Here is a 20493-nt window from a genome sequence, read left to right on the forward strand (position 1 = left end):
GTCCGGGGGTCTCCGTTGTGCTATTTTAGGCTTCATAATGCGCCACACATTTTCAATGGGAGACAGGTCTGGACTATAGGCAGGCCAGTCTAGTACCCGCACTCTTTTACTATGAAGCCACGCTGTTGTAACACGTGGCTTAGCATTGTCTTGCTGAAATAAGCAGGGGCGTCCATGAAAAAGACGTTGCTTGGATGGCAACATATGTTGCTCCAAAACCTGTATGTACCTTTCAGCATTAATGGCGCCTTCACAGATGTGTAAGTTACCCATGTCTTGGGCACTAATACACCCCCATACCATCACACATGCTGGCTTTTCAACTTTGCGCCTATAACAATCCAGATGGTTCTTTTCCTCTTTGGTCCGGAGGACACGACGTCCACAGTTTCCAAAAACAATTTGAAATGTGGACTCGTCAGACCACAGAACACTTTTCCACTTTGTATCAGTCCATCTTAGATGAGCTCAGGCCCAGCGAAGCCGACGGCGTTTCTGGGTGTTGTTGATAAACGGTTTTCGCCTTGCATAGGAGAGTTTTAACTTGCACTTACAGATGTAGCGACCAACTGTAGTTACTGACAGTGGGTTTCTGAAGTGTTCCTGAGCCCATGTGGTGATATCCTTTACACACTGATGTCGGTTTTTGACGCAGTACCGCCTGAGGGGTCGAAGGTCACGGGCATTGCCGCTTACAAATAGATTCTCTGAACCCTTTGATGATATTACGGACCGTAGATGGTGTAATCGCTAAATTCCTTGCAGTAGCTGGTTGAGAAATGTTGTTCTTAAAGGGGAACATTATCACCAGACCTATGTAAGCGTCAATATATACCTTGATGTTGCAGAAAAAAAGACCAGATATTTTTTTAACCGATTTCCGAACTCTAAATGGGTGAATTTTGGTGAATTAAACGCCTTTCTAATATTCGCTCTCGGAGCGGTGACGTCACATCGGGAAGCAATCCGCCATTTTCTCAAACACCGAGTCAAATCAGCTCTGTTATTTTCCGTTTTTTCGACTGTTTTCCGTACCTTGGAGACATCATGCCTCGTCGGTGTGTTGTCGGAGGGTGTAACAACACGAACAGGGACGGATTCAAGTTGCACCAGTGGCCCAAAGATGCGAAAGTGGCAAGAAATTGGACGTTTGTTCCGCACACTTTACCGACGAAAGCTATGCTACGACAGAGATGGCAAGAATGTGTGGATATCCTGCGACACTCAAAGCAGATGCATTTCCAACGATAAAGTCAAAGAAATCTGCCGCCAGACCCCCATTGAATCTGCCGGGAGTGTGTGAGCAATTCAGGGACAAAGGACCTCGGTAGCACGGCAAGCAACGGCGGCAGTTTGTTCCCGCAGACGAGCGAGCTAAACCCCCTGGATGTCTTGGCTCACACGTCCCTTATGCCACCGAAGATGATCGAGAGAAGAATATCGACCCTAGCTTCCCTGGCCTGCTGACATCAACTCCAAAACTGGACAGATCAGCTTTCAGGAAAAGAGAGCGGATGAGGGTATGTCTACAGAATATATTAATTGATGAAAATTGGGCTGTCTGCACTCTCAAAGTGCATGTTGTTGCCAAATGTATTTCATATGCTGTAAACCTAGTTCATAGTTGTTAGTTTCCTTTAATGCCAAACAAACACATACCAATCGTTGGTTAGAAGGCGATCGCCGAATTCGTCCTCGCTTTCTCCCGTGTCGTTTTCGTCGGTTTCGCTTGCATACGGTTCAAACCGATATGGCTCAATAGCTTCAGTTTCTTCTTCAATTTCGTTTTCGCTACCTGCCTCCACACTACAACCATCCGTTTCAATACATGCCTAATCTGTTGAATCGCTTAAGCCGCTGAAATCCGAGTCTGAATCCGAGCTAATGTCGCTATATCTTGCTGTTCTTTCCGCCATGTTTGTTTGTGTTGGCTTCACTATGTGACGTCACAGGAAAATGGACGGGTGTATATAACGATGGTTAAAATCAGGCACTTTGAAGCTTTTTTTTAGGGATATTGCGTGATGGGTAAAATTTTGAAAAAAACTTCGAAAAATATAATAAGCCACTGGGAACTGATTTTTAATGGTTTTAACCCTTCTGAAATTGTGATAATGTTCCCCTTTAAACTGTTTGCTCACGCATGTGTTCACAAAGTGAACCCCATCCTTGTTTGTGAATGACTGAGCATTTCATGGAAGCTGCTTTTATACCCAATCATGGCACCCACCTGTTCCCAATTAGCCTGTTCACCTGTGGGATGTTCCAAAATGAGCTAATATTTGCAAAAAATTACCCGTTTGAACGCTAAATATCTTGTCTTTGCGGTCTGTTCAATTGAATATAAGTTGAAAAGGATCTGCAAATCATCGTATTCTGTTTGTATTTACCATTTACACAACGTGCCAACCTCACTGGCTTTGGGGTTTTTGTACCAATCTTCAAACTCAAAACGGACTCACTGGTCCTTGATGGTAGTTGAAGCCTTTTGCCACATTGTAGTTGTCATTGTCCAAGGGATTATCATACACGCCACAGTAGACCATATCACTGCAAAAAAACATACAACGCCCAGTCTACCTCATCAACAAGGCAATACAGGAATGTACAAACGGGATATTGGGATGAATGAAAAGTATTACTCAGGGTCTAAGGTTTTCATTCCAAGCGGTCCGAGTAGTTTCTTCTCAGCCATTTCAAGTGCCTTCCAGGCTCGATCCACGGTGAAAAGTTCCGGTGCCTGTCATTCAAAGACGACATCAATCAGTCAATCAATCAATCAATCAATGTTTATTCATATAGCCCTAAATCGCAAGTGTCTCAAAGGGCTGCACAAGCCACAACGACATTACAGTCAACCTCACAAACCTACGCAATCAACAGTCTGACAGCCACACAGGTTACACTGACGGTGTCCATATAAAACAACTTTAACACTCTTACTAATAATGCGCCACACTTTGAACCAAAACCAAACAAGAATGACAAACACATTTCGGGAGAACATCTGCACCTTAACACAACATAAACACAACAGAACAAATACCCAGAATCCCATGCAGCCCTGACTCTTCCGGGCTACATTATAAACCCCTGCTACCACCAAACCCCGCCGGTTTGGTGGTACGTCGGTTGAGGTGGGCGGGGTTTGGTAGCGGGGGTGTATAATGTAGCCCGGAAGAGTTAGGGCTGCATGGGATTCTGGGTATTTGTCCTGTTGTGCTTATGTTGTGTTAAGGTGCAGATGTTCTCCCGAAATGTGTTTGTCATTCTTGTTTGGTGTGGGTTCACAGTGTGGCGCATTATTAGTAAGAGTGTTAAAGTTGTTTTTTTTTATACCGCCATCGTCAGTGTAACCTGTGTGGTTGTTGACCAAGTATGCCTTGCTGTCACCTACGTGAGCAAGCGAAAGCCCCATACAACGTGTGGTTGATCAGGTACGCTAGTTGTAGTGGGTGCTATATGCTGTACCATCACGGCACGCATGACGCTGGCAAGCGCCATTCATACAAAACCCGCGTGCCCCACCAGCATTCAAATTCCATATTAAAGTATGGGCAGCGTGTCTGAGACCCCTGGTTAATACATAACACAAAGAAATAAAAAAACTTCTTATGCATTGTTATTTCATTTTAAATTTCAAAAAAATTTTGTGGCTCCCATTGTTTTCTTTAATTTGTGAATCTGGTCAAAATGGCTCGTTGACTGGTAAAGGTTGCCGACCCCTGACCTATGTATTAACATTCTATTGCACATTGTTGGTCAGCTTAATGGAGGCTGGGACAAATGATAATTTAAGGCGGTTAGATTTGCATAGTGGGACCTGGAGTCTTCTCCCTGATGGCAGGGTTCCATATTCAGGGAAGAGTGGGTGTTGTGAGTTGGAAATAATTTTCTTAGCTTTTTTCCTAACTGCCTGCTCATAGATGCTCAGGGGTCGGCAACCTTTACCAGTCAAAGAGCCATTTTGACCAGTTTCACAAATTAAAGAAAACAATGGGAGCCACAAAAATCTTTTGAAATTTAAAATGAAATAACACTGCATACAAAGTTTTTTTTTGCTTTGTGCTATGTATAAACCAAGAGTCTCAGACACACGGCCCACACCTTAATATGAAAATTGAACGTTAGTGCTGCCCGCGAGTTTTATATGAATGGCGCTTGATGGCATCATCCTTGTCAACCCTCCCAATTTTTACGGTTGACTACGAATTACAGGGCAAGTGTTCCCTCGAACGTGCCTTGATGGTAAAGCATTTGGCGTCCACTATAATCACCGTGCCTGCCCAGTCACACGTTGTATGAGGCTTCTGCTTGCTCTTATAAGTGACAGCAAGGCATACTTGGTCAACAACCACACAGGTTACACTGACGGTGGCCATATAAAAAACTTTTAACACTCTTACTAATAATGCGCCACACTTTGAACCAAAACCAAACAAGAATGACAAACACATTTCGGGAGAACATCTGCACCGTAACACAACATAAAAAATACCCAGAATCCCATGCAGCCCTAACTCTTCCGGGGGGGGGGGGGGGTGTATAATGTAGCCGGGAAGAGTTAGGGCTGCATGGGATTCTGGGTATTTGTCCTGTTGTGCTTATGTTGTGTTAAGGTGCAGATGTTCTCCCGAAATGTGTTTGTCATTCTTGTTTGGTTTTGGTTCAAAGTGTGGCGCATTATTAGTAAGAGTGTTAAAGTTGTTTATATGGCCACCGTCAGTGTAACCTGTGTGGTTGTTGACCAAGTATGCCTTGCTGTCACTTACGTGTGCAAGCCGAAGAGGCATACAACAAGAGACTGGGCTGGCACGCTGTATATACAAATTGTAGAGGGTACTAAATGCTGTACCATCATGGCACGCCCTTATTATCATTGTTAGGGGGAAAATCAGAGAATAATAATCCCGGTAGTTTTCTGCGAGAGGCATCGAAATCCTGAAATCTCCCGGGAGGGTCGGCAAGTATGCAGCAGAGCCGCATCAGAGTGATCGCAGAGCCGCATCAGAGTGATCAAAGAGCCGCGGGTTGCCGACCCCTGGTATAGGCTCATATTCTTTCCTCCCTACGATTTTCATTGCCGTTTTATGCATGCCGGCCAGTTTGCTTTTTAGCTTAACGGTTAGGTTGCCAAACCACGAGGTGATCCCGTATCTAATGATGCTCTCTACAATAGCACGGTAGAAAATCCTGTACGCCGTACAATCTTAATCTTCGCAAAAAATATAGCCTCTGTTGCAGTCTATTGCACAGTTTGTCAATATGTGTCTTCCAGCAGAGGAGATTATCAATATGAACCCCTAAATATTTATATGAGGATACCTGGGAGATTTCCTGATTTTTGATGACCACTGGCTCAGTCACTTTCCTCGGATCCAAAACCATTTCCATTTAGAATAAGATGGTTGGTATCACACCACCTAATGAATAGGTCTATCTCGTCTTGGTACACAGAGGGATCCGTATCCTTGTGTAGAAGGCTTAGGAGCACGGTATCGTCCGCAAATTTCACCATATACCGTATTTTCCGCACTATTAGCCGCACCTAAAAACCACAAATTTACTCAAAAGCTGACAGTGCGGCTTTTAACCCGGTGCGCTTTATATATGGATAAATATTAAGATTCATTTTCATAAAGTTTCGGTCTCGCAACTTCGGTAAACAGCCGCCATCTTTTTTCCCGGTAGAACAGGAAGCGCTTCTTCTTCTACGCAAGCAACCGCCAAGGTAAGCACCCGCCCCCATAGAACAGGAAGCGCTTCTTCTTCTACTGTAAGCAACCACCCGCCCGCGTAGAAGAAGAAAAAGCGCGCGGATATCACCGTACGTTTCATTTCCTTTGTGTGTTTGCATCTGTAAAGACCACAAAATGGCTCCTACAAAGCGCCAAGGATCCGGTTCATGAAAAGACGCAATCTCTCCATCCGCACACGGATTACTATTTCACAGCAACTGATATTCCTGTGAACCGCACTGTGGATACAACGGGAGCACGTACGGTGAATATTCGCACCACAGGGAATGAGAAGTCATCCTTCACTGTGGTTCTAGCTTGCCATGCTAATGGCCAGAAACTTCCACCCATGGTGATATTCAAAAGGAAGACCTTGCCAAAAGAGACCTTTCCAGCCGGCGTCATCATAAAAGCTAACTCGAAGGGATGGATGAAGAAAAGATGAGCGAGTGGTTAAGGTAAGTTTAAGTTTACGCGAAGAGGCCGGGTGGCTTTTTTCACGCAGCTCTGTCCATGTTGATATACGTATGTTTGTGATTGCACATTTGCGTACATTTTGGGAGTGAACAGAGTTGTTAGAACGCTGGTTTTTAATATATTATTAAAGTTTGACTGACCTATCTGACTGTTTTTTTGACATTCCTTTAGCGCAGTTAGATGCGGCTTACAACACCGGGCGGCTTATAGGTGGACAAAGTTTTGAAATATGCCGTTCATTGAAGGCGCGGCTTTTAACCCAGGGCGCCTTATGGTGCGGAAAATACGGTAATTGTTAGGGTGCACAGTCCTACATATGGTCCTGGGTATGACATTAAACTACATCCAGGCATGAGATGGGAGGTTGTGTGTGGGGTTAGTGAGTCCCAACTAACGTCTATAAAATGCACACAAAGAACCGTTTGCACCTTCTCTTGTGACTGGCGGGCGGTCAGCGCCATGAAGCTGAGCGGGTCCCTGGGTAATCGGGGCGCGGACAACCAACAGAACAGACTACCGTATTTTCCGCACTATAAGGCGCACCTAAAAACCACAAATTTTCTCAAAAGCTGACAATGCGCCTTATAATCCGGTGCGCCTTATATATGGGTTAATATTAATATTAATTTTCATAAAGTTTCGGGCTCGCAACTACGGTAAACAGCCGCCATCTTTTTTCCCCGTAGAAGAAGAAGAAGCGCGCGGTGCATGCTGGGATATGTGACGTTTCATTTCCATTTGTGTGTTTATGTAAAGACCCCAAAATGGCTCCTATTAAGTGTGTTGTCTGTCTAATTATAAATAATGCAGACGAGGCGTGTTAACTGAGTTCTCAACGTTTACTCACAGCGTGCTCATAACCACATTCTAACTGCCAGCATACAACAACGCTTCTCAGGGCTACCGCGCATGCTCGTCACTATCGTTGCATGCTGGGTAGTGTAGTTGTTATATTTGCTAGCTCATAACATCACATTAAGAGACACGCTTACGCGCTTAATTCAATACTCGCCGTCATTCCGGGTGGATTGACAAAAGACCTCCAGCCGCTGGATATTGGTGTCAACAGGGCATTCGAAGCTAGACTGCTAACTGCGTGGGAACAGTGGATGACAGAAGGCGAACACAAGTGACGTTCACCAAGACAGGGAGACAGCGCCGGACGACATACGCCACTATCTGCCAGTGGATCGTAAATGCCTGGGCTGATTCAGTCTCATTTGTGGTCCGAGCTTTCAGGAAGGCAGGAATTGTCACTGAACTAATAAACGGCAACGACACTGACTCCATTAATGACGACTTCGACGAGACGGAGCCGGCCATGTTGGATGCCGTATTCGCTCAACTGTTTAATTCGGACACTGAAGAGGAAGAATTCGAGGGATTTGTGAATGAGCTATAACTTCATAAAGTGAGCTTAACATTTTTATTTAGTGTGTTGTGTTGTGTGACATTAACGTTTGAGCAACGTTGAGTTATTGATATATTGTTATTGCTCTGCACTATTTCACGTGTTACTATATTGTGATTGCACGTTTGATTTACGTAACACGAGTAAATCAGCTGTTTATTCATTTTGGGAGTGAACGGAGTTGTCAGAACGCTGGTTTGTTATCTATTAATAAAGTTTGACTGACCTATCTGACTGTTTTGTTGACATAGGTGCGCCTTATAATCCGGCGCGCCTTATATATGAACAAAGTTTTGAAATATGCCATTCATTGAAGGTGCGCCTTATAATCCGATGCGCCTTATAGTGCGGAAAATACGGTAAGTTCAACAGCCCAGTAAGGCAATTAGTCTAGGAGAAGCATCTCTGATATAAAATACCCCTTCCAACCCGCACCAAGCCAGCGTGGAAGGTGTAGGCTGATAACCAGCATGAAAAGTACGCCAAGAAGACGGCCCCCAGTCCCCAGCAGTTCCAGAGGGAACAGTGCAGTGGCAGAGAGCAGCTAGAGATCGTTCACTATGGCAGAAACATGCTGAGGCTTTCGTACAGCAGTGGACTGACAACGGCTGATGATGATGATGATGATGACAGTCCTACAATCATTGGTGTCATCAGCTTCTTCCCCAGGGCCATAACCATCCTGAACGGACTGCCCCATTGTCCCTCATAACTGCCTTCTCTTCGGTGCAATAACACATTCCACCAACCACCCTGTTTTTGTTTTGTTTTTTTCATGTATATATTCATTTCACACCATATTCATTGCACTTCTACATTTTTTATATATTTGCACATTGTTTTTCTAGCATGCACACATCGCACTGTATGGCATGGCCTCAATCTCGTTACCTTGCGTAATGACAATAAAGCTGATTCTGATTCTGATTCTGTACAATGTAAACAGTGTTGGCGATACAACGCAACCCTGTGGGACGCCTGTGTTGCAGTGTTTGGTGTCTGACAGTGTTCTGTTGACCTTCCCTTGCTGTGTTCTGTTTGTTAAAAAAAAGAGTGGAACCATTTGATCAAGGTGGAGTTTACAGCCATGTCTTTGAGCTTCTCCAAGAGTATGTGAATTTGCACTGTATTAAAAGCTGAGCTGAAATCAAGAAATACAATTCTGGCATAAGCTCCCACCCCCAGTTCTCCATTCAGTGAGTATTCACATGAGTTTCACTCTTACTTTGTTCAAGGATTATAATACAGATGTTGTATCATCGTGGCATTACCACAGGTAACAAGAATTATTACCGTATTTGTCGGAGTATAAGTCGCACCTGCCGAAAATGCATAATAAAGAAGGAAAAAAAACATATACAAATCGCACTGGAGCCCGGCCAAACTATGAAAAAGATTGCGATTTATAGTCAAGGAGGTGCGTTGCTAGCCTGGTTGCTATGTTTCCGCTTGGTCGTAAAAGTGTTGGTCATGTGTTTGTACCCTGCTCAAATCTCTCAGTAAAGTTATTCATTGGATTATACCTTTTTGTTTTGAACTTTATTACACCTTGGAGCGCTTTTTCCGGTCCATTGTTTTTCCTGCTTTCGCTATCCGCGCCTAATGACTGAGCTACGTGACGTCATTTCTTGTGATGTCTCACGGGGCATTTCTGGTCGGGACGGGATTCGAATAAAGAACCAACTCTTTTTCTTTACTATAGTGGTCTCGATAACGGGTACCGGTTCTCAAAAAGGGATTCGAGTCCGAGGACTCGGTTCTTTTCTTATCGAACAACCGGGAAAATCGGTTTCGAGTATCATCCTTAGCGGCAATGCACATTTAACGTCGAGTGACTTATCATAAAACAAGAAGAAGAACCCCGATGACGTCTTCATTTTGACATTGTGAATGTGGCGGAGCAACAAGCTTCAGGAGTGCGTGTGTCCGCTTACCACGACCATGGCGATGGTGAAGTTGGGTCTCAGCTGGTAGTCACACCATGGGCTGGATGCGCCAACGCTATCTTTATAGATACCCTTCTTGTGCACCAGGTCCGGACGTTTTTCATTGGGGTCCATGGGCTCCCCAGACACCCAGAAACATGGCTCAAAGGACTGCTGGATTTGCTCGTTCCACTGGGCGTACGCAATGAACACCTCTTTGCCTGCAACACAACGTTTTACAAATAATCAGAATCGGAATCAGAAATACTTTATTAATCCCGGAGGGGAAATTGAGATTTTCAGAACAATCCCATTAAAGAGCAGACAAACATTACAGGGAGACAGAACAGGATCAAACATTACAGGGAGACAGAACAGGATCAAACATTACAGGGAGACAGAACAGGATCAAACATTACAGGGAGACAGAACAGGATCAAACATTACAGGGAGACAGAACAGGATCGCTGACGGGCTGCTGGATGGATGAGAAAATAAAATACTCGACATGTTAACTATTTTGCACATTCCTCTTACTCACGACCAGAGGTGGGTAGTAATGCGCTACATTTACTCCGTTACATCTACTCGAGTAACTTTTGGGATAAATTGTACTTCTAAGACATACTTGCCAACCCTCCCGGATTTTCCGGGAGACTCCCGAAATTCAGCGCCTCTCCCGAAAACCTCCCGGGACAAATTTTCTCCCAAAAATCTCCCGAAATTCAGGCGGACTCAGGTCCATGCGGACCTGAGTCCGCTTTCCCACAAAATAAACAGCGTACCCCCAATCACGTTATAACTGTAGAATGATCGAGAGCGAGTTCTTGGTTTCTTATGAAAGCTTAGAGGTGACAGAGCTTTCGCCGTTGCTGCTCCCAAGCTCTGGAACGACCTACCTCTGAGTGTTAGACAAGCCTCCTCTCTTCCTGTTTTTAAATCTCTCTTAAAAACATACTTTTATTCCATGGCTTTTAACACTGAGTGATATCCATCCTTCAATGGCGCCCCATAATACACCTGCTGTGAACCTGTTTTTATGTTTTTATGTTTTTATTTATTCTATTTTATTTATTTATTTTTTATCGTGTTCTGTTTGTGTTGTGTTGTGTTTGCTCGGTACTCGTTTTATCTTTTAACCTGTCCATTGTACAGCACTTTGGCTACCCCTGTGGTAAATTTTAAATGTGCTTTATAAATAAAGTTGATTTGATTTGATTTGATTTATGTGGGTTTATTGTTAGGCAGTTTCATTAACGTCCTCCCAGACCCAGCGCGGCAACAACACACAACAACAGCAGTCACGTCTACCGTAAAGCAGTTTGTCTGCCGTAAACAGCAATGTTGTGACACTCTTAAACAGGACAATACTGCCATCTAGTGCATTTGATGAAAGCACTTTTGTCCGTGCCACACAGCAATGCATCATCAGAGAGGGTGTTCAGCATGGTTCGAAAAATAGTGACAGAGAATAGAACAAGGATGGACAATTCAACCCTTAACTCAACAATGAGTAGATGAGTGTTATCTGTGTGTATATGTGTAAGTAAATGAACACTGAAATTCAAGTATTTATTTTATATATATATATATATATATATATATATATATGTATGTGTGGGAAAAAAATCACAAGACTACTTCATCTCTACAGGCCTGTTTCATGAGGGGGTTCCCTCAATCATCAGGAGAGGGAACCCCCTCATGAAACAGGCCTGTAGAGATGAAGTAGTCTTGTGATTTTTTTCCCACACATACATATATTGCGCTCTACTACGGTATCGAGCACTATTTTTTGGATAACCTTATTAAGACATATATATATATATATATATATATTAGAGATGCGCGGATAGGCAATTATTTCATCCGCAACCGCATCAGAAAGTCGTCAACCATCCGCAATCCACCCGATCTAACATTTGATCAGAACTGCACCCGCCCGTTGTTATATATCTAATATAGACGATGCAAGGCATTAGTGAGGTTATAAAGCTTTTGCCTGTTAAAGAAAGGAGACTGATCCAATGCAGCACAGACATTCGCGTGCCACGCTGTCACGACCCAGACGCACACCAGTGCGCAATCATATGGGAGCCGCGCTGAGCGCACCTCCAAGCGCGTCTCGCTGCCGGCGACGGCCGGGTATGGGCCCGACGCTCCAGCGCCATCCATTTTCAGGGCTAGTTGATTCGGCAGGTGGGTTGTTACACACTCCTTAGCGGGTTCCAACTTCCATGGCCACCGTCCTAGCTGCTGTCTATATCAACCAGGGTGAGCCCCACCCCTTTCGTGAGCGCACTGCGCGCGGAGTGACCCCTGTTACGCGCCCCCGGCAACAGGGGTGGCGGGCAGGTAAGCTGCGCGGGCGGAGCGCGCGGAGTGACCCCTGTTACGAGCCCCCGGCCACGGGGGTGGCGGGCAGGTAAGCTGCTTACCTGCTGCGCGTGACGCCGGCCGTGGCGAAGGCGGACGAGGCGGGGTGTCGGTGCAGTGGGCGCGGTGGTGACCCTGGACGTGCGTCGGGCCCTTCTCGCGGATCGCCTCAGCTACGGGTCCCGGTGGGGCCCTCTCGGGGGAAGGGGCCTCGGTCCCGGACCCCGGCGAGGCGTCCCTTCTCCGCTCCGTAAAAGTGTCCATCTCTTTTCTTTTTTTCTTCTTCTGTTGTGGCATATGCAGCAGGTGCCTGCTCGTTTTTCGTATGTGGGTAACAACATTTAACTATGTATATATATTTCCCAATTGGTTTAACTGCCACCCGCCTGAATCTATTTAAAATCTAATTTTTTTTTATTTCAACCGCCCGACTCGACCCGACCCGCGGATAAAATCTAATTTTTCTTAATTTCATCCGCCCGATCCGCGGATAATCCGCGGACTCCGCGGTTGTGCCCGCAAACCGCGCATCTCTAATATATATATATATATATATATATATATATATATATATATATATATATATATATATGTAATATGAAATACTTGACTTAGTGAATTCTAGCTGTAAATATACTCCTCCCCTCTTAACCACGCCCCCAACAACGCCCCCCCACCTCCCGAAATCGGAGGTCTCAAGGTTGGCAAGTATGTTCTAAGAGTAGTTTTAATGCAACATACTTTTACTTTTACTTGAGTATATTTATAGAGAAGAAACGCTACTTTTACTCCGCTCCATTTATCTACATTCAGCTCGCTACTCGCTACTGATTTTTACCGATCTGTTAATGCACGCTTTGTTCGTTTTGGTTTGTCAGACAGACCTTCAAAGTAGGATCTGTCGCATGCCTGCGTTTCACCAATCAAATGCAGTCGCTGGTGACGTTTCACCAATCAAACAGAGCCAGGCGGTCACGTGATTAACAAGCTGAAGCTTACATGAACTCAACGTCAAATTTGAGGAAGCACATGGCGGTAAGTAACGTTAGTAGATATTTTGGATGTCACCGTAGGCTGATGTGAGCTTCCCTGCTATGAATCACTGTCAAATGTACATCGTGTGGGGACATTTACTAACGCACTGCAGCCTCATAGACACACACGCATGCTTAGAAACACCAATCAGAAGTGCACAGTGTGTTCCCAGATGCAGCCCACACCTATCAGTTTATTTTTAACTTGTTATTTTCCTTTGTAATCTCTGCCTACTGAGCCTATGGTGCTGTTAAGTTATTGTGGCAACAATTTGCCTTCATTTTTTTTTATGTTAATGTATTATTATTTAATATATATTATTGTTTTAGTTGCTTAAGAGATATTCCTGGCTCTGAATTTGCTCATTGCTATTTTTATGTTTTTGTGCATTATTTGTTGCCGTCATCATTAAACGAACAGGTTACTCAGTACTTGAGTCGTTTTTTCACAACATACTTTTTACTTTTACTCAAGTAAATATTTGGGTGACTACTCATTACTTTTACTTGAGTAAAAAATCTCTAAAGTAACAGTACTCTTACTTGAGTACAACTTCTGGCTACTCTACCCACCTTTGCTCACGACCGACTTTTGCCGCATAAATGAGGCAAAAGTGGAATGAAGGCGGGCTTTGCTTGAACGCCTTTTTAGGGACCGCAATGTCCCTTTGGGACAGAGGACCCTATTGAAATTGTAAGGTTTTATTCTTTATTATTATTCTTTATTATTATACCGCCGCCTCTTTGAGCTGTAATTTGACCCCCTTAACATGCTTCAAAATTCACCATATTTGACACACATCAGGACTGGCAAAAATTGCCATCTAATAAAAATAAAAAAATAAAAAACTCAAAATTGCGCTCTAGCGCCCCCTAGGAAAAAACACAGACAAAACTGCTTGTAACTTCCGGTAGGAATGTAGTAGAGACATAGAACAAAAACCTCTATGTAGGTCTGACTTAGACCTAGATTTCATACATTGACATCCTTCAGCAAAAATCAACAGGAAGTTGGCAATTCCCCCTTCAAAACTAAATTTTAGTAAAAACAGTCACTTTTGCCACTTTGAGCTGTAATTTCACCCCCTTAACATGCTTCAAAACTCACCAAACTGGACACACACATCAGGACTGGCAAGAATTGCGATCTAATAAAAAAACAACAACCCCAAAACTCAATATTGCGCTCTAGCGCCCCCTAGGAATAAAACACAGACACAACTGCTACTAGGAGGAAAACTCAGACAAAACTGTCTGTAACTTTCAGTAGGAATGTCTTAGTGTTTTGTTATTATTATAGATCTGACTTAGACCTAGATTTCATACATTGACATCCTTCAGCAAAAATCAACAGGAAGTTGGCAATTCCCCCTTCAAAACTACACTTTTGCCTCTTTGAGTTGTAATTTCACCCCCTTAACATGCTTCAAAACTCACCAAACTGGGCACACACATCAGGACTGGCAAAAATTGTGATCTAATAAAAAAAAAGCAACAACCCCAAAACTCAAAATTGCGCTCTAGCGCCCCCTAGGAAGAAAACACAGACACAACTGCTCCTAGGAGGAAAACTCAGACAAAACTGTCTGTAACTTCCAGTAGGAATGTCTTAGAGACATAGAAACATAGAACCTCTATGTAGGTCTCACTTAGACCTACATTTCATATATTGACAACCCCCAGGAAAAATCAACAGGAAGTTTGCAATTCCCCCTTCAAAACAGTAGTTTTGTAAAAACCGGTCACCTTTTTTCAAACATTATCTCCTCTGAGCGTGTTTGTCGTGTCGGCTTCAAACTAGCACAGGAGAGAGATTGAACCCTTCTGGTTAAAAGTTGACCAAAGAGTTTTAATTACTGTTTCGGTTTGGATTTTATGTGCCGTCAAAGTCGGTCCCGTCCATCGCTGCTTGCAGATTTAATTTATAATTGAATCACTTGTTTATTTTTCAACAAGTTTTTAGTTATTTTTACATCTTTTTTTTCCAAATAGTTCAAGAAAGACCACTACAAATGAGCAATATTTTGCACTGTTATACAATTTAATAAATCAGAAACTGATGACATAGTGCTGTATTTTACTTCTTTATCTCTTTTTTTCAACCAAAAATGCTTTGCTCTGATTAGGGAGTACTTGAATTAAAAAAATACTCACAGGGGGAACATCACTGAAAAAAGGGTTAGGGGGTTAGGGTTAGGGGTTGAGAACTGCAGAATAAGTGACAACAACAGTTTTCTAAACTGGACTTTCAATCCAAGCAGGAGGTAATAATTAAAGGAAGATCTCCATCGAGACAGAGAGACTTTTAAAACTGAAGAAAGATAAGGAAGACTTCTATAAACAAGTTATCGATGCTTTTGGTCAGAAGGAGCGGCGCATGGACTTCATTTATAAGTAAAAGTAACACCATAACAAAGTTTTTTTTATTGCTTTTCATGATGGTATCCTTACATCACACTCAAATTTATAAGCGCAGGCCTAAATTTACCGCATGCCTTTGGTAAGCGCCGGAGTGAGAAGAGGTTTTAAATTAATTACCGCCCCGGCGTTAATTGAAGGAAATACGGTATGTGCTTTGCTATGGAGTTTTTTTCCCACTCCAGACTAGGCCCCCTTAGGAGCCCAGTCTAGATGTGTCTAGTGTCTTGTGGGTTTGACTTTTAAATCATTGTTTTTGGATTTGAATGTTATCGTCGTGAAATATGTGACCAACATTTCTGTTATTCTTCGCTTGTTCCATCCCTGAAAACTGTCATGTATGCCAAATACTTTGTTTTTATGACACTATGAGCTCAATACATAGGCACAATACCGTATTTTTCGGACTATAAGTCGCAGTTTTTTTTCATAGTTTGGCCGGCGGAGCGACTTATAGCTCGGTTGGTAGAGTGGCCGTGCCAGAAACTTGAGGGTTCCAGGTTCGATCCCCACTTCCGCCATCCTAGTAACTGCTGTCGTTGTGTCCTTGGGCAAGGCACTTTACCCACCTGCTCCCAGTGCCACCCACACTGGTTTAAATGCAACTTAGATATTGGGTTTCACTATGTAAAGCGCTTTGAGTCACTAGAGAAAAAGCGCTATATAAATATAATTCACTTCACTTATGTGTGAAATTATTAACACATCTAACCTCCTCCAACCTCAGAGGACAAAGCTACGAACAATGGGAGACCGGGCATTCTGCTCCGCCGGTCCCAGTCTGTGGAACGCTCTCCCTGACCACCTGAGGGCACCACAGACTGTGGATGCTTTTAAAAAAGGCTTAAAAGCCCTTCTTTTTAAAAAAGCCTTTTTTTTTTTTAGATATGTGCATACTAGCTATAGCTATTTGGCTGTTCTAGTTTTTATTTTTATTTATTATCTTTTTATTTCTTTATTTATTTTTTAATACACTGTAGCACTTTGAGATTATGTTTACTCAATATAAAGTGTTTTTTTACAAATAAAATCTATTATTATTATTATTATTACCGTAAAATATCAAATAATATTATTTAGCTCATTAACGTAAGAGACTAGACGTATAAGATTTCATGGGATTTAGCGATTAGGAGTGAGATATTCTTTGGTAAACGTATAGCATGTTCTATATGTTATAGTTATTTGAATGACTCTTACCATAATATGTTACGTTAACATACCAGTTGGTTATTTATGCCTCATATAACGTACACTTATTCAGCCTGTTGTTCACTATTCTTTATTTATTTTAAATTGCCTTTCAAATGTCTATTCTTGGTGTTGGCTTTTATCAAATACATTTCCCCCAAAAATGCGACTTATACTCCAGTGCGACTTATATATGTTTTTTTTCCTTCTTTATTATGCATTTTCGGCAGGTGTGACTTATACTCCGGTGCCACTTATACTCCGAAAAATACGGTATATAAGTTAATATTTATCTGTTTTGGCACTGCGCTGAGGTGGCGACTTGTCCAGGGTGTACCCCGCCTTCCGCCCGAATAAAGCTGAGATAGGCTCCAGCACCCCCCGCGACCCCGAAAGGGACAAGCGGTAGGAAATGGATGGATGGATGTAAAAAAAAATATATATATATATATATATATAAATATAAATAAATAAATATATATAAATATCAATCATTTTGAATTTAAAAAGTGTATATACAGTATATATAAAGAAAATTATTAAGACATATATAAATTAATATTTATATGTGTTGGCCCTGCGCTGAGGTGGTGACTTGTCCAGGGTGTACCCCGCCGACCACCCGAATGAAGCTGGGATAGGCTCCAGCACCCCCCACGACCTCGAAAGGGACAAGCGGTAGAAAATGGATGGATGGATGGATTTATATATACATATATATATTTATATATATAAATGTATACAACATTTAAATTTTTACGTGTAAAAAAATTATTTAAAAAATTAACATATATTTAAATATATACATATTAAAATTATGATTTTTCTCATTTCTAATGTATTTTTTTATTTGGATTTATTTTTGCGTTCATTATTCTAAAGGGTAGTAGTGTAAAAAAAAAAAGTGCTAATTTAATTTAGTTTTACTATTATTTATTTATCATTACTATTTTGTGTATTTATTTCCCTATTGTTGAAATGCCACACATTTTTTTAAGTGAGGTCAAATTCAAACCAGTGATGTCCCTGCCAAAATATGGAAATTACAACAAAAAATTTAATTACAACCAATATTTTGGAATAATTCCCACCAATAAAATAACATTTGTGTGCATTAAATTATTCTGCTCTGATTCATTCCTTGATATATAAAAAAAAAAACTATAACAACAAGCCAGTCTTTTGAACGACTTATATATGTTTTTTTCCTTCTTTATTATGCATTTTCGGCCGATGCGACTTATACTCCGGTGCGACTTATACTCCGAAAATACGGTACATGCGCGATAAAACAATATCAATATATATCGCGATAGACATGTAATTGGTATCAATAAAAAAGTGCCACAGCCTACATGTCTATTAAAGATGTTGGGTGCCATGAATGTGAAAAGTGTGTCTAGGCGTGATGCATGCTTCATACCATTTCTGTGTACTTTAGCTCCATCATAAGGAAACAGTCCTTTGGCACCAAGCTCCACAATCCAGCGGACGGTTGATTTGCTCAGACCGATTATCTCCACAGCTGCTCCGTCCCTGAACACACAGCATCACACTGAAATCAAACTCTGGCCCGCAACAGAAGGCACATCAAACAATTTAACTGGCAACGTGTGTGTATTGTGTTTATGTTCATATGTGACACATGTTAGTAAGGTCATATGCCTTTATTACAAATATTATTATTTTTTTCGTTGATGCTTGCTGCGGGTCCATAAGTCGTGGTAAACAAAAACTGAAATAGCAACACAAGGGAACAAAAGACACATTTCGGATCGTAAAAGTGGATGTCATTGTGTTACGTTGCAAAGATCGTACAAACCCCGTTTCCATATGAGTTGGGAAATTGTGTTAGATGTAAATATAAACGGAATACAATGATTTGCACATCCTTTTCAACCCATATTCAGTTGAATATGCTACAAAGACAACATATTTGATGTTCAAACTCATAAACTTTATTTATTTTTTGCAAATAATTAACTTAAAAGTTGGGAAAGGGCATGTTCACCACTGTGTTGCATCACCTTTTCTTTTAACAACACTCAATAAACGATTGGGAACCGAGGAAACTAATTGTTGAAGCTTTGAAAGAGGAATTCTTTCCCATTCTTGTTTTATGTAGAGCTTCAGTCGTTCAACAGTCCGGGGGTCTCCGCTGTCGTATTTTACGCTTCATAATGCGCCACACATTTTCGATGGGAGACAGGTCTGGACTGCAGGCGGGCCAGGAAAGTACCCGCACTCTTTTTTTTTTTTTATGAAGCCACGCTGTTGTAACACGTGCTGAATGTGGCTTGGCATGGTCTTGCTGAAATAAGCAGGGGCGTCCATGAAAAAGACGGCGCTTAGATGGCAGCATGTGTTGTTCCAAAACCTGTATGTACCTTTCAGCATTAATGGTGCCTTTACAGATGTGTAAGTTACCCATGCCTTGGGCACTAACGCACCTCCATACCATCACAGATGCTGGCTTTTGAACTTTGCGTCGATAACAGTCTGGATGGTTCGCCTCCCCTTTGGTCCGGATGACACGATGTCGAATATTTCCAAAAGCAATTTGAAATGTGGACTCGTCAGACCACAGAACACTTTTCCCCTTTGCATGAGTCCATCTTAGATGATTTCGGGCCCAGAGAAGCCGGCGGCGTTTCTGGGTGTTGTTGATAAATGGCTCTCGCTTTGCATAGTAGAGCTTTAACTTGCACTTACAGATGTAGCGACCAACTGTAGTTACTGACAGTGGTTTTCTGAAGTGTTCCTGAGCCCATGTGGTGATATCCTTTACACACTGATGTTGCTTTTTGATACAGTGCCGTCTGAGGGGTCAAAATGTTGGTTTCCGGCCATGCCGCTTACGTGCAGTGATTTCTCCACATTCTCTGAACCTTTTGATGATATTATGGACCGTAGATGTTGAAATCCCTAAATTTCTTACAATTGCACTTTGAGAAACGTTGTTCTTAAACTGTTAAACGCAGTTGTGGACAAAGTGGTGACCCTCGCCCCATACTTTCTTGTGAATGACTGAGCATTTTTTTGGGAAGCTGTTTTTATACCCAATCATGGCACCCACCTGTTCCCAATTAGCCTGCACACCTGTGGGATGTTCCAAATAAGTGTTTGATGAGCATTCCTCAACTTTATCAGTATTTATTGCCACCTTTCCCAACGTCTGTCACGTGTTGCTGGCATCAAATTCTAAAGTTAATGATTATTTGCAAAAAAAATAAAAATGTTTATGAGTTTGAACATCAAATATGTTGTCTTTGTAGCATATTCAACTGAATATGGGTTGAAAGTGATTTGCAAAATATTGTATTCCGTTTATATTTACATCTAACACCATTTCCCAACTCATATGGAAACGGGGTTTGTATATTGTGATACCGAGGACAAGACCTCGGAGTCCTCAATGATTTTCCAGAGGGCAGAAGAGCAAGACAAGTCTGGGTTTGAACTCTGAACATGCGATGAGTTTGTGTCTGTGTTACCTGGGAGAAGCAGGTATGCCTTTGTTTCTTGCCCGCTCACTCTCCCCCATCTTGTCCATCCACGTGCCACAGTTAAAGCGGTTTCCTCCGTGGGCAAAGCCTGTTTCTGGATCCACGTTGATGGCCACATTGAAGCCTGGACAAAAAACAAGAAGGCTTTGATAAGTTTTAAAAAAAATGGCTAAAAACTAAATCGACCCAAAAAAAAGAAAGTCTGTTATCTAATGTTAGAAACACAATTAGTTCAAAGAGCCCTGCCTGCCTTATGTTGTGTTTGTTAGTGTTCTCCTTAGTTCCTGTCCTACTTCCTGTTGTGTTGGTGTTTTTTTCCTAACCACATCACATCTTTCTCTGAGCACTGATCCACTCCTCGGCTCTCCACGCCAGATGATTTCTATGCTTCGGGTATTTTGCTACCTGCTACCTTGG

The 20493-nt window shown here is 42.3% G+C and overlaps 1 protein-coding gene across 1 annotated transcript in view; it reads right to left on the minus strand.

Annotated features, from left to right (window-relative positions):
* Nucleotides 1–20493, minus strand: part of agla (amylo-alpha-1, 6-glucosidase, 4-alpha-glucanotransferase a) — a 184973-nt gene that overhangs the window by 3261 nt on the left and 161219 nt on the right. The window contains exons 29-33 of the mRNA XM_061928652.1: nucleotides 20065–20200; nucleotides 17994–18106; nucleotides 9561–9772; nucleotides 2643–2740; nucleotides 2463–2550 (exon numbers count right to left, since the gene is read on the minus strand). Coding sequence (XP_061784636.1) covers nucleotides 2463–2550; nucleotides 2643–2740; nucleotides 9561–9772; nucleotides 17994–18106; nucleotides 20065–20200 — 647 coding nt within the window. The remainder of the gene's footprint in view (nucleotides 1–2462; nucleotides 2551–2642; nucleotides 2741–9560; nucleotides 9773–17993; nucleotides 18107–20064; nucleotides 20201–20493) is intronic.

Source organism: Nerophis lumbriciformis, linkage group LG33, assembly GCF_033978685.3.
Source record: "Nerophis lumbriciformis linkage group LG33, RoL_Nlum_v2.1, whole genome shotgun sequence".
Lineage (NCBI taxonomy): Eukaryota > Metazoa > Chordata > Actinopteri > Syngnathiformes > Syngnathidae > Nerophis > Nerophis lumbriciformis.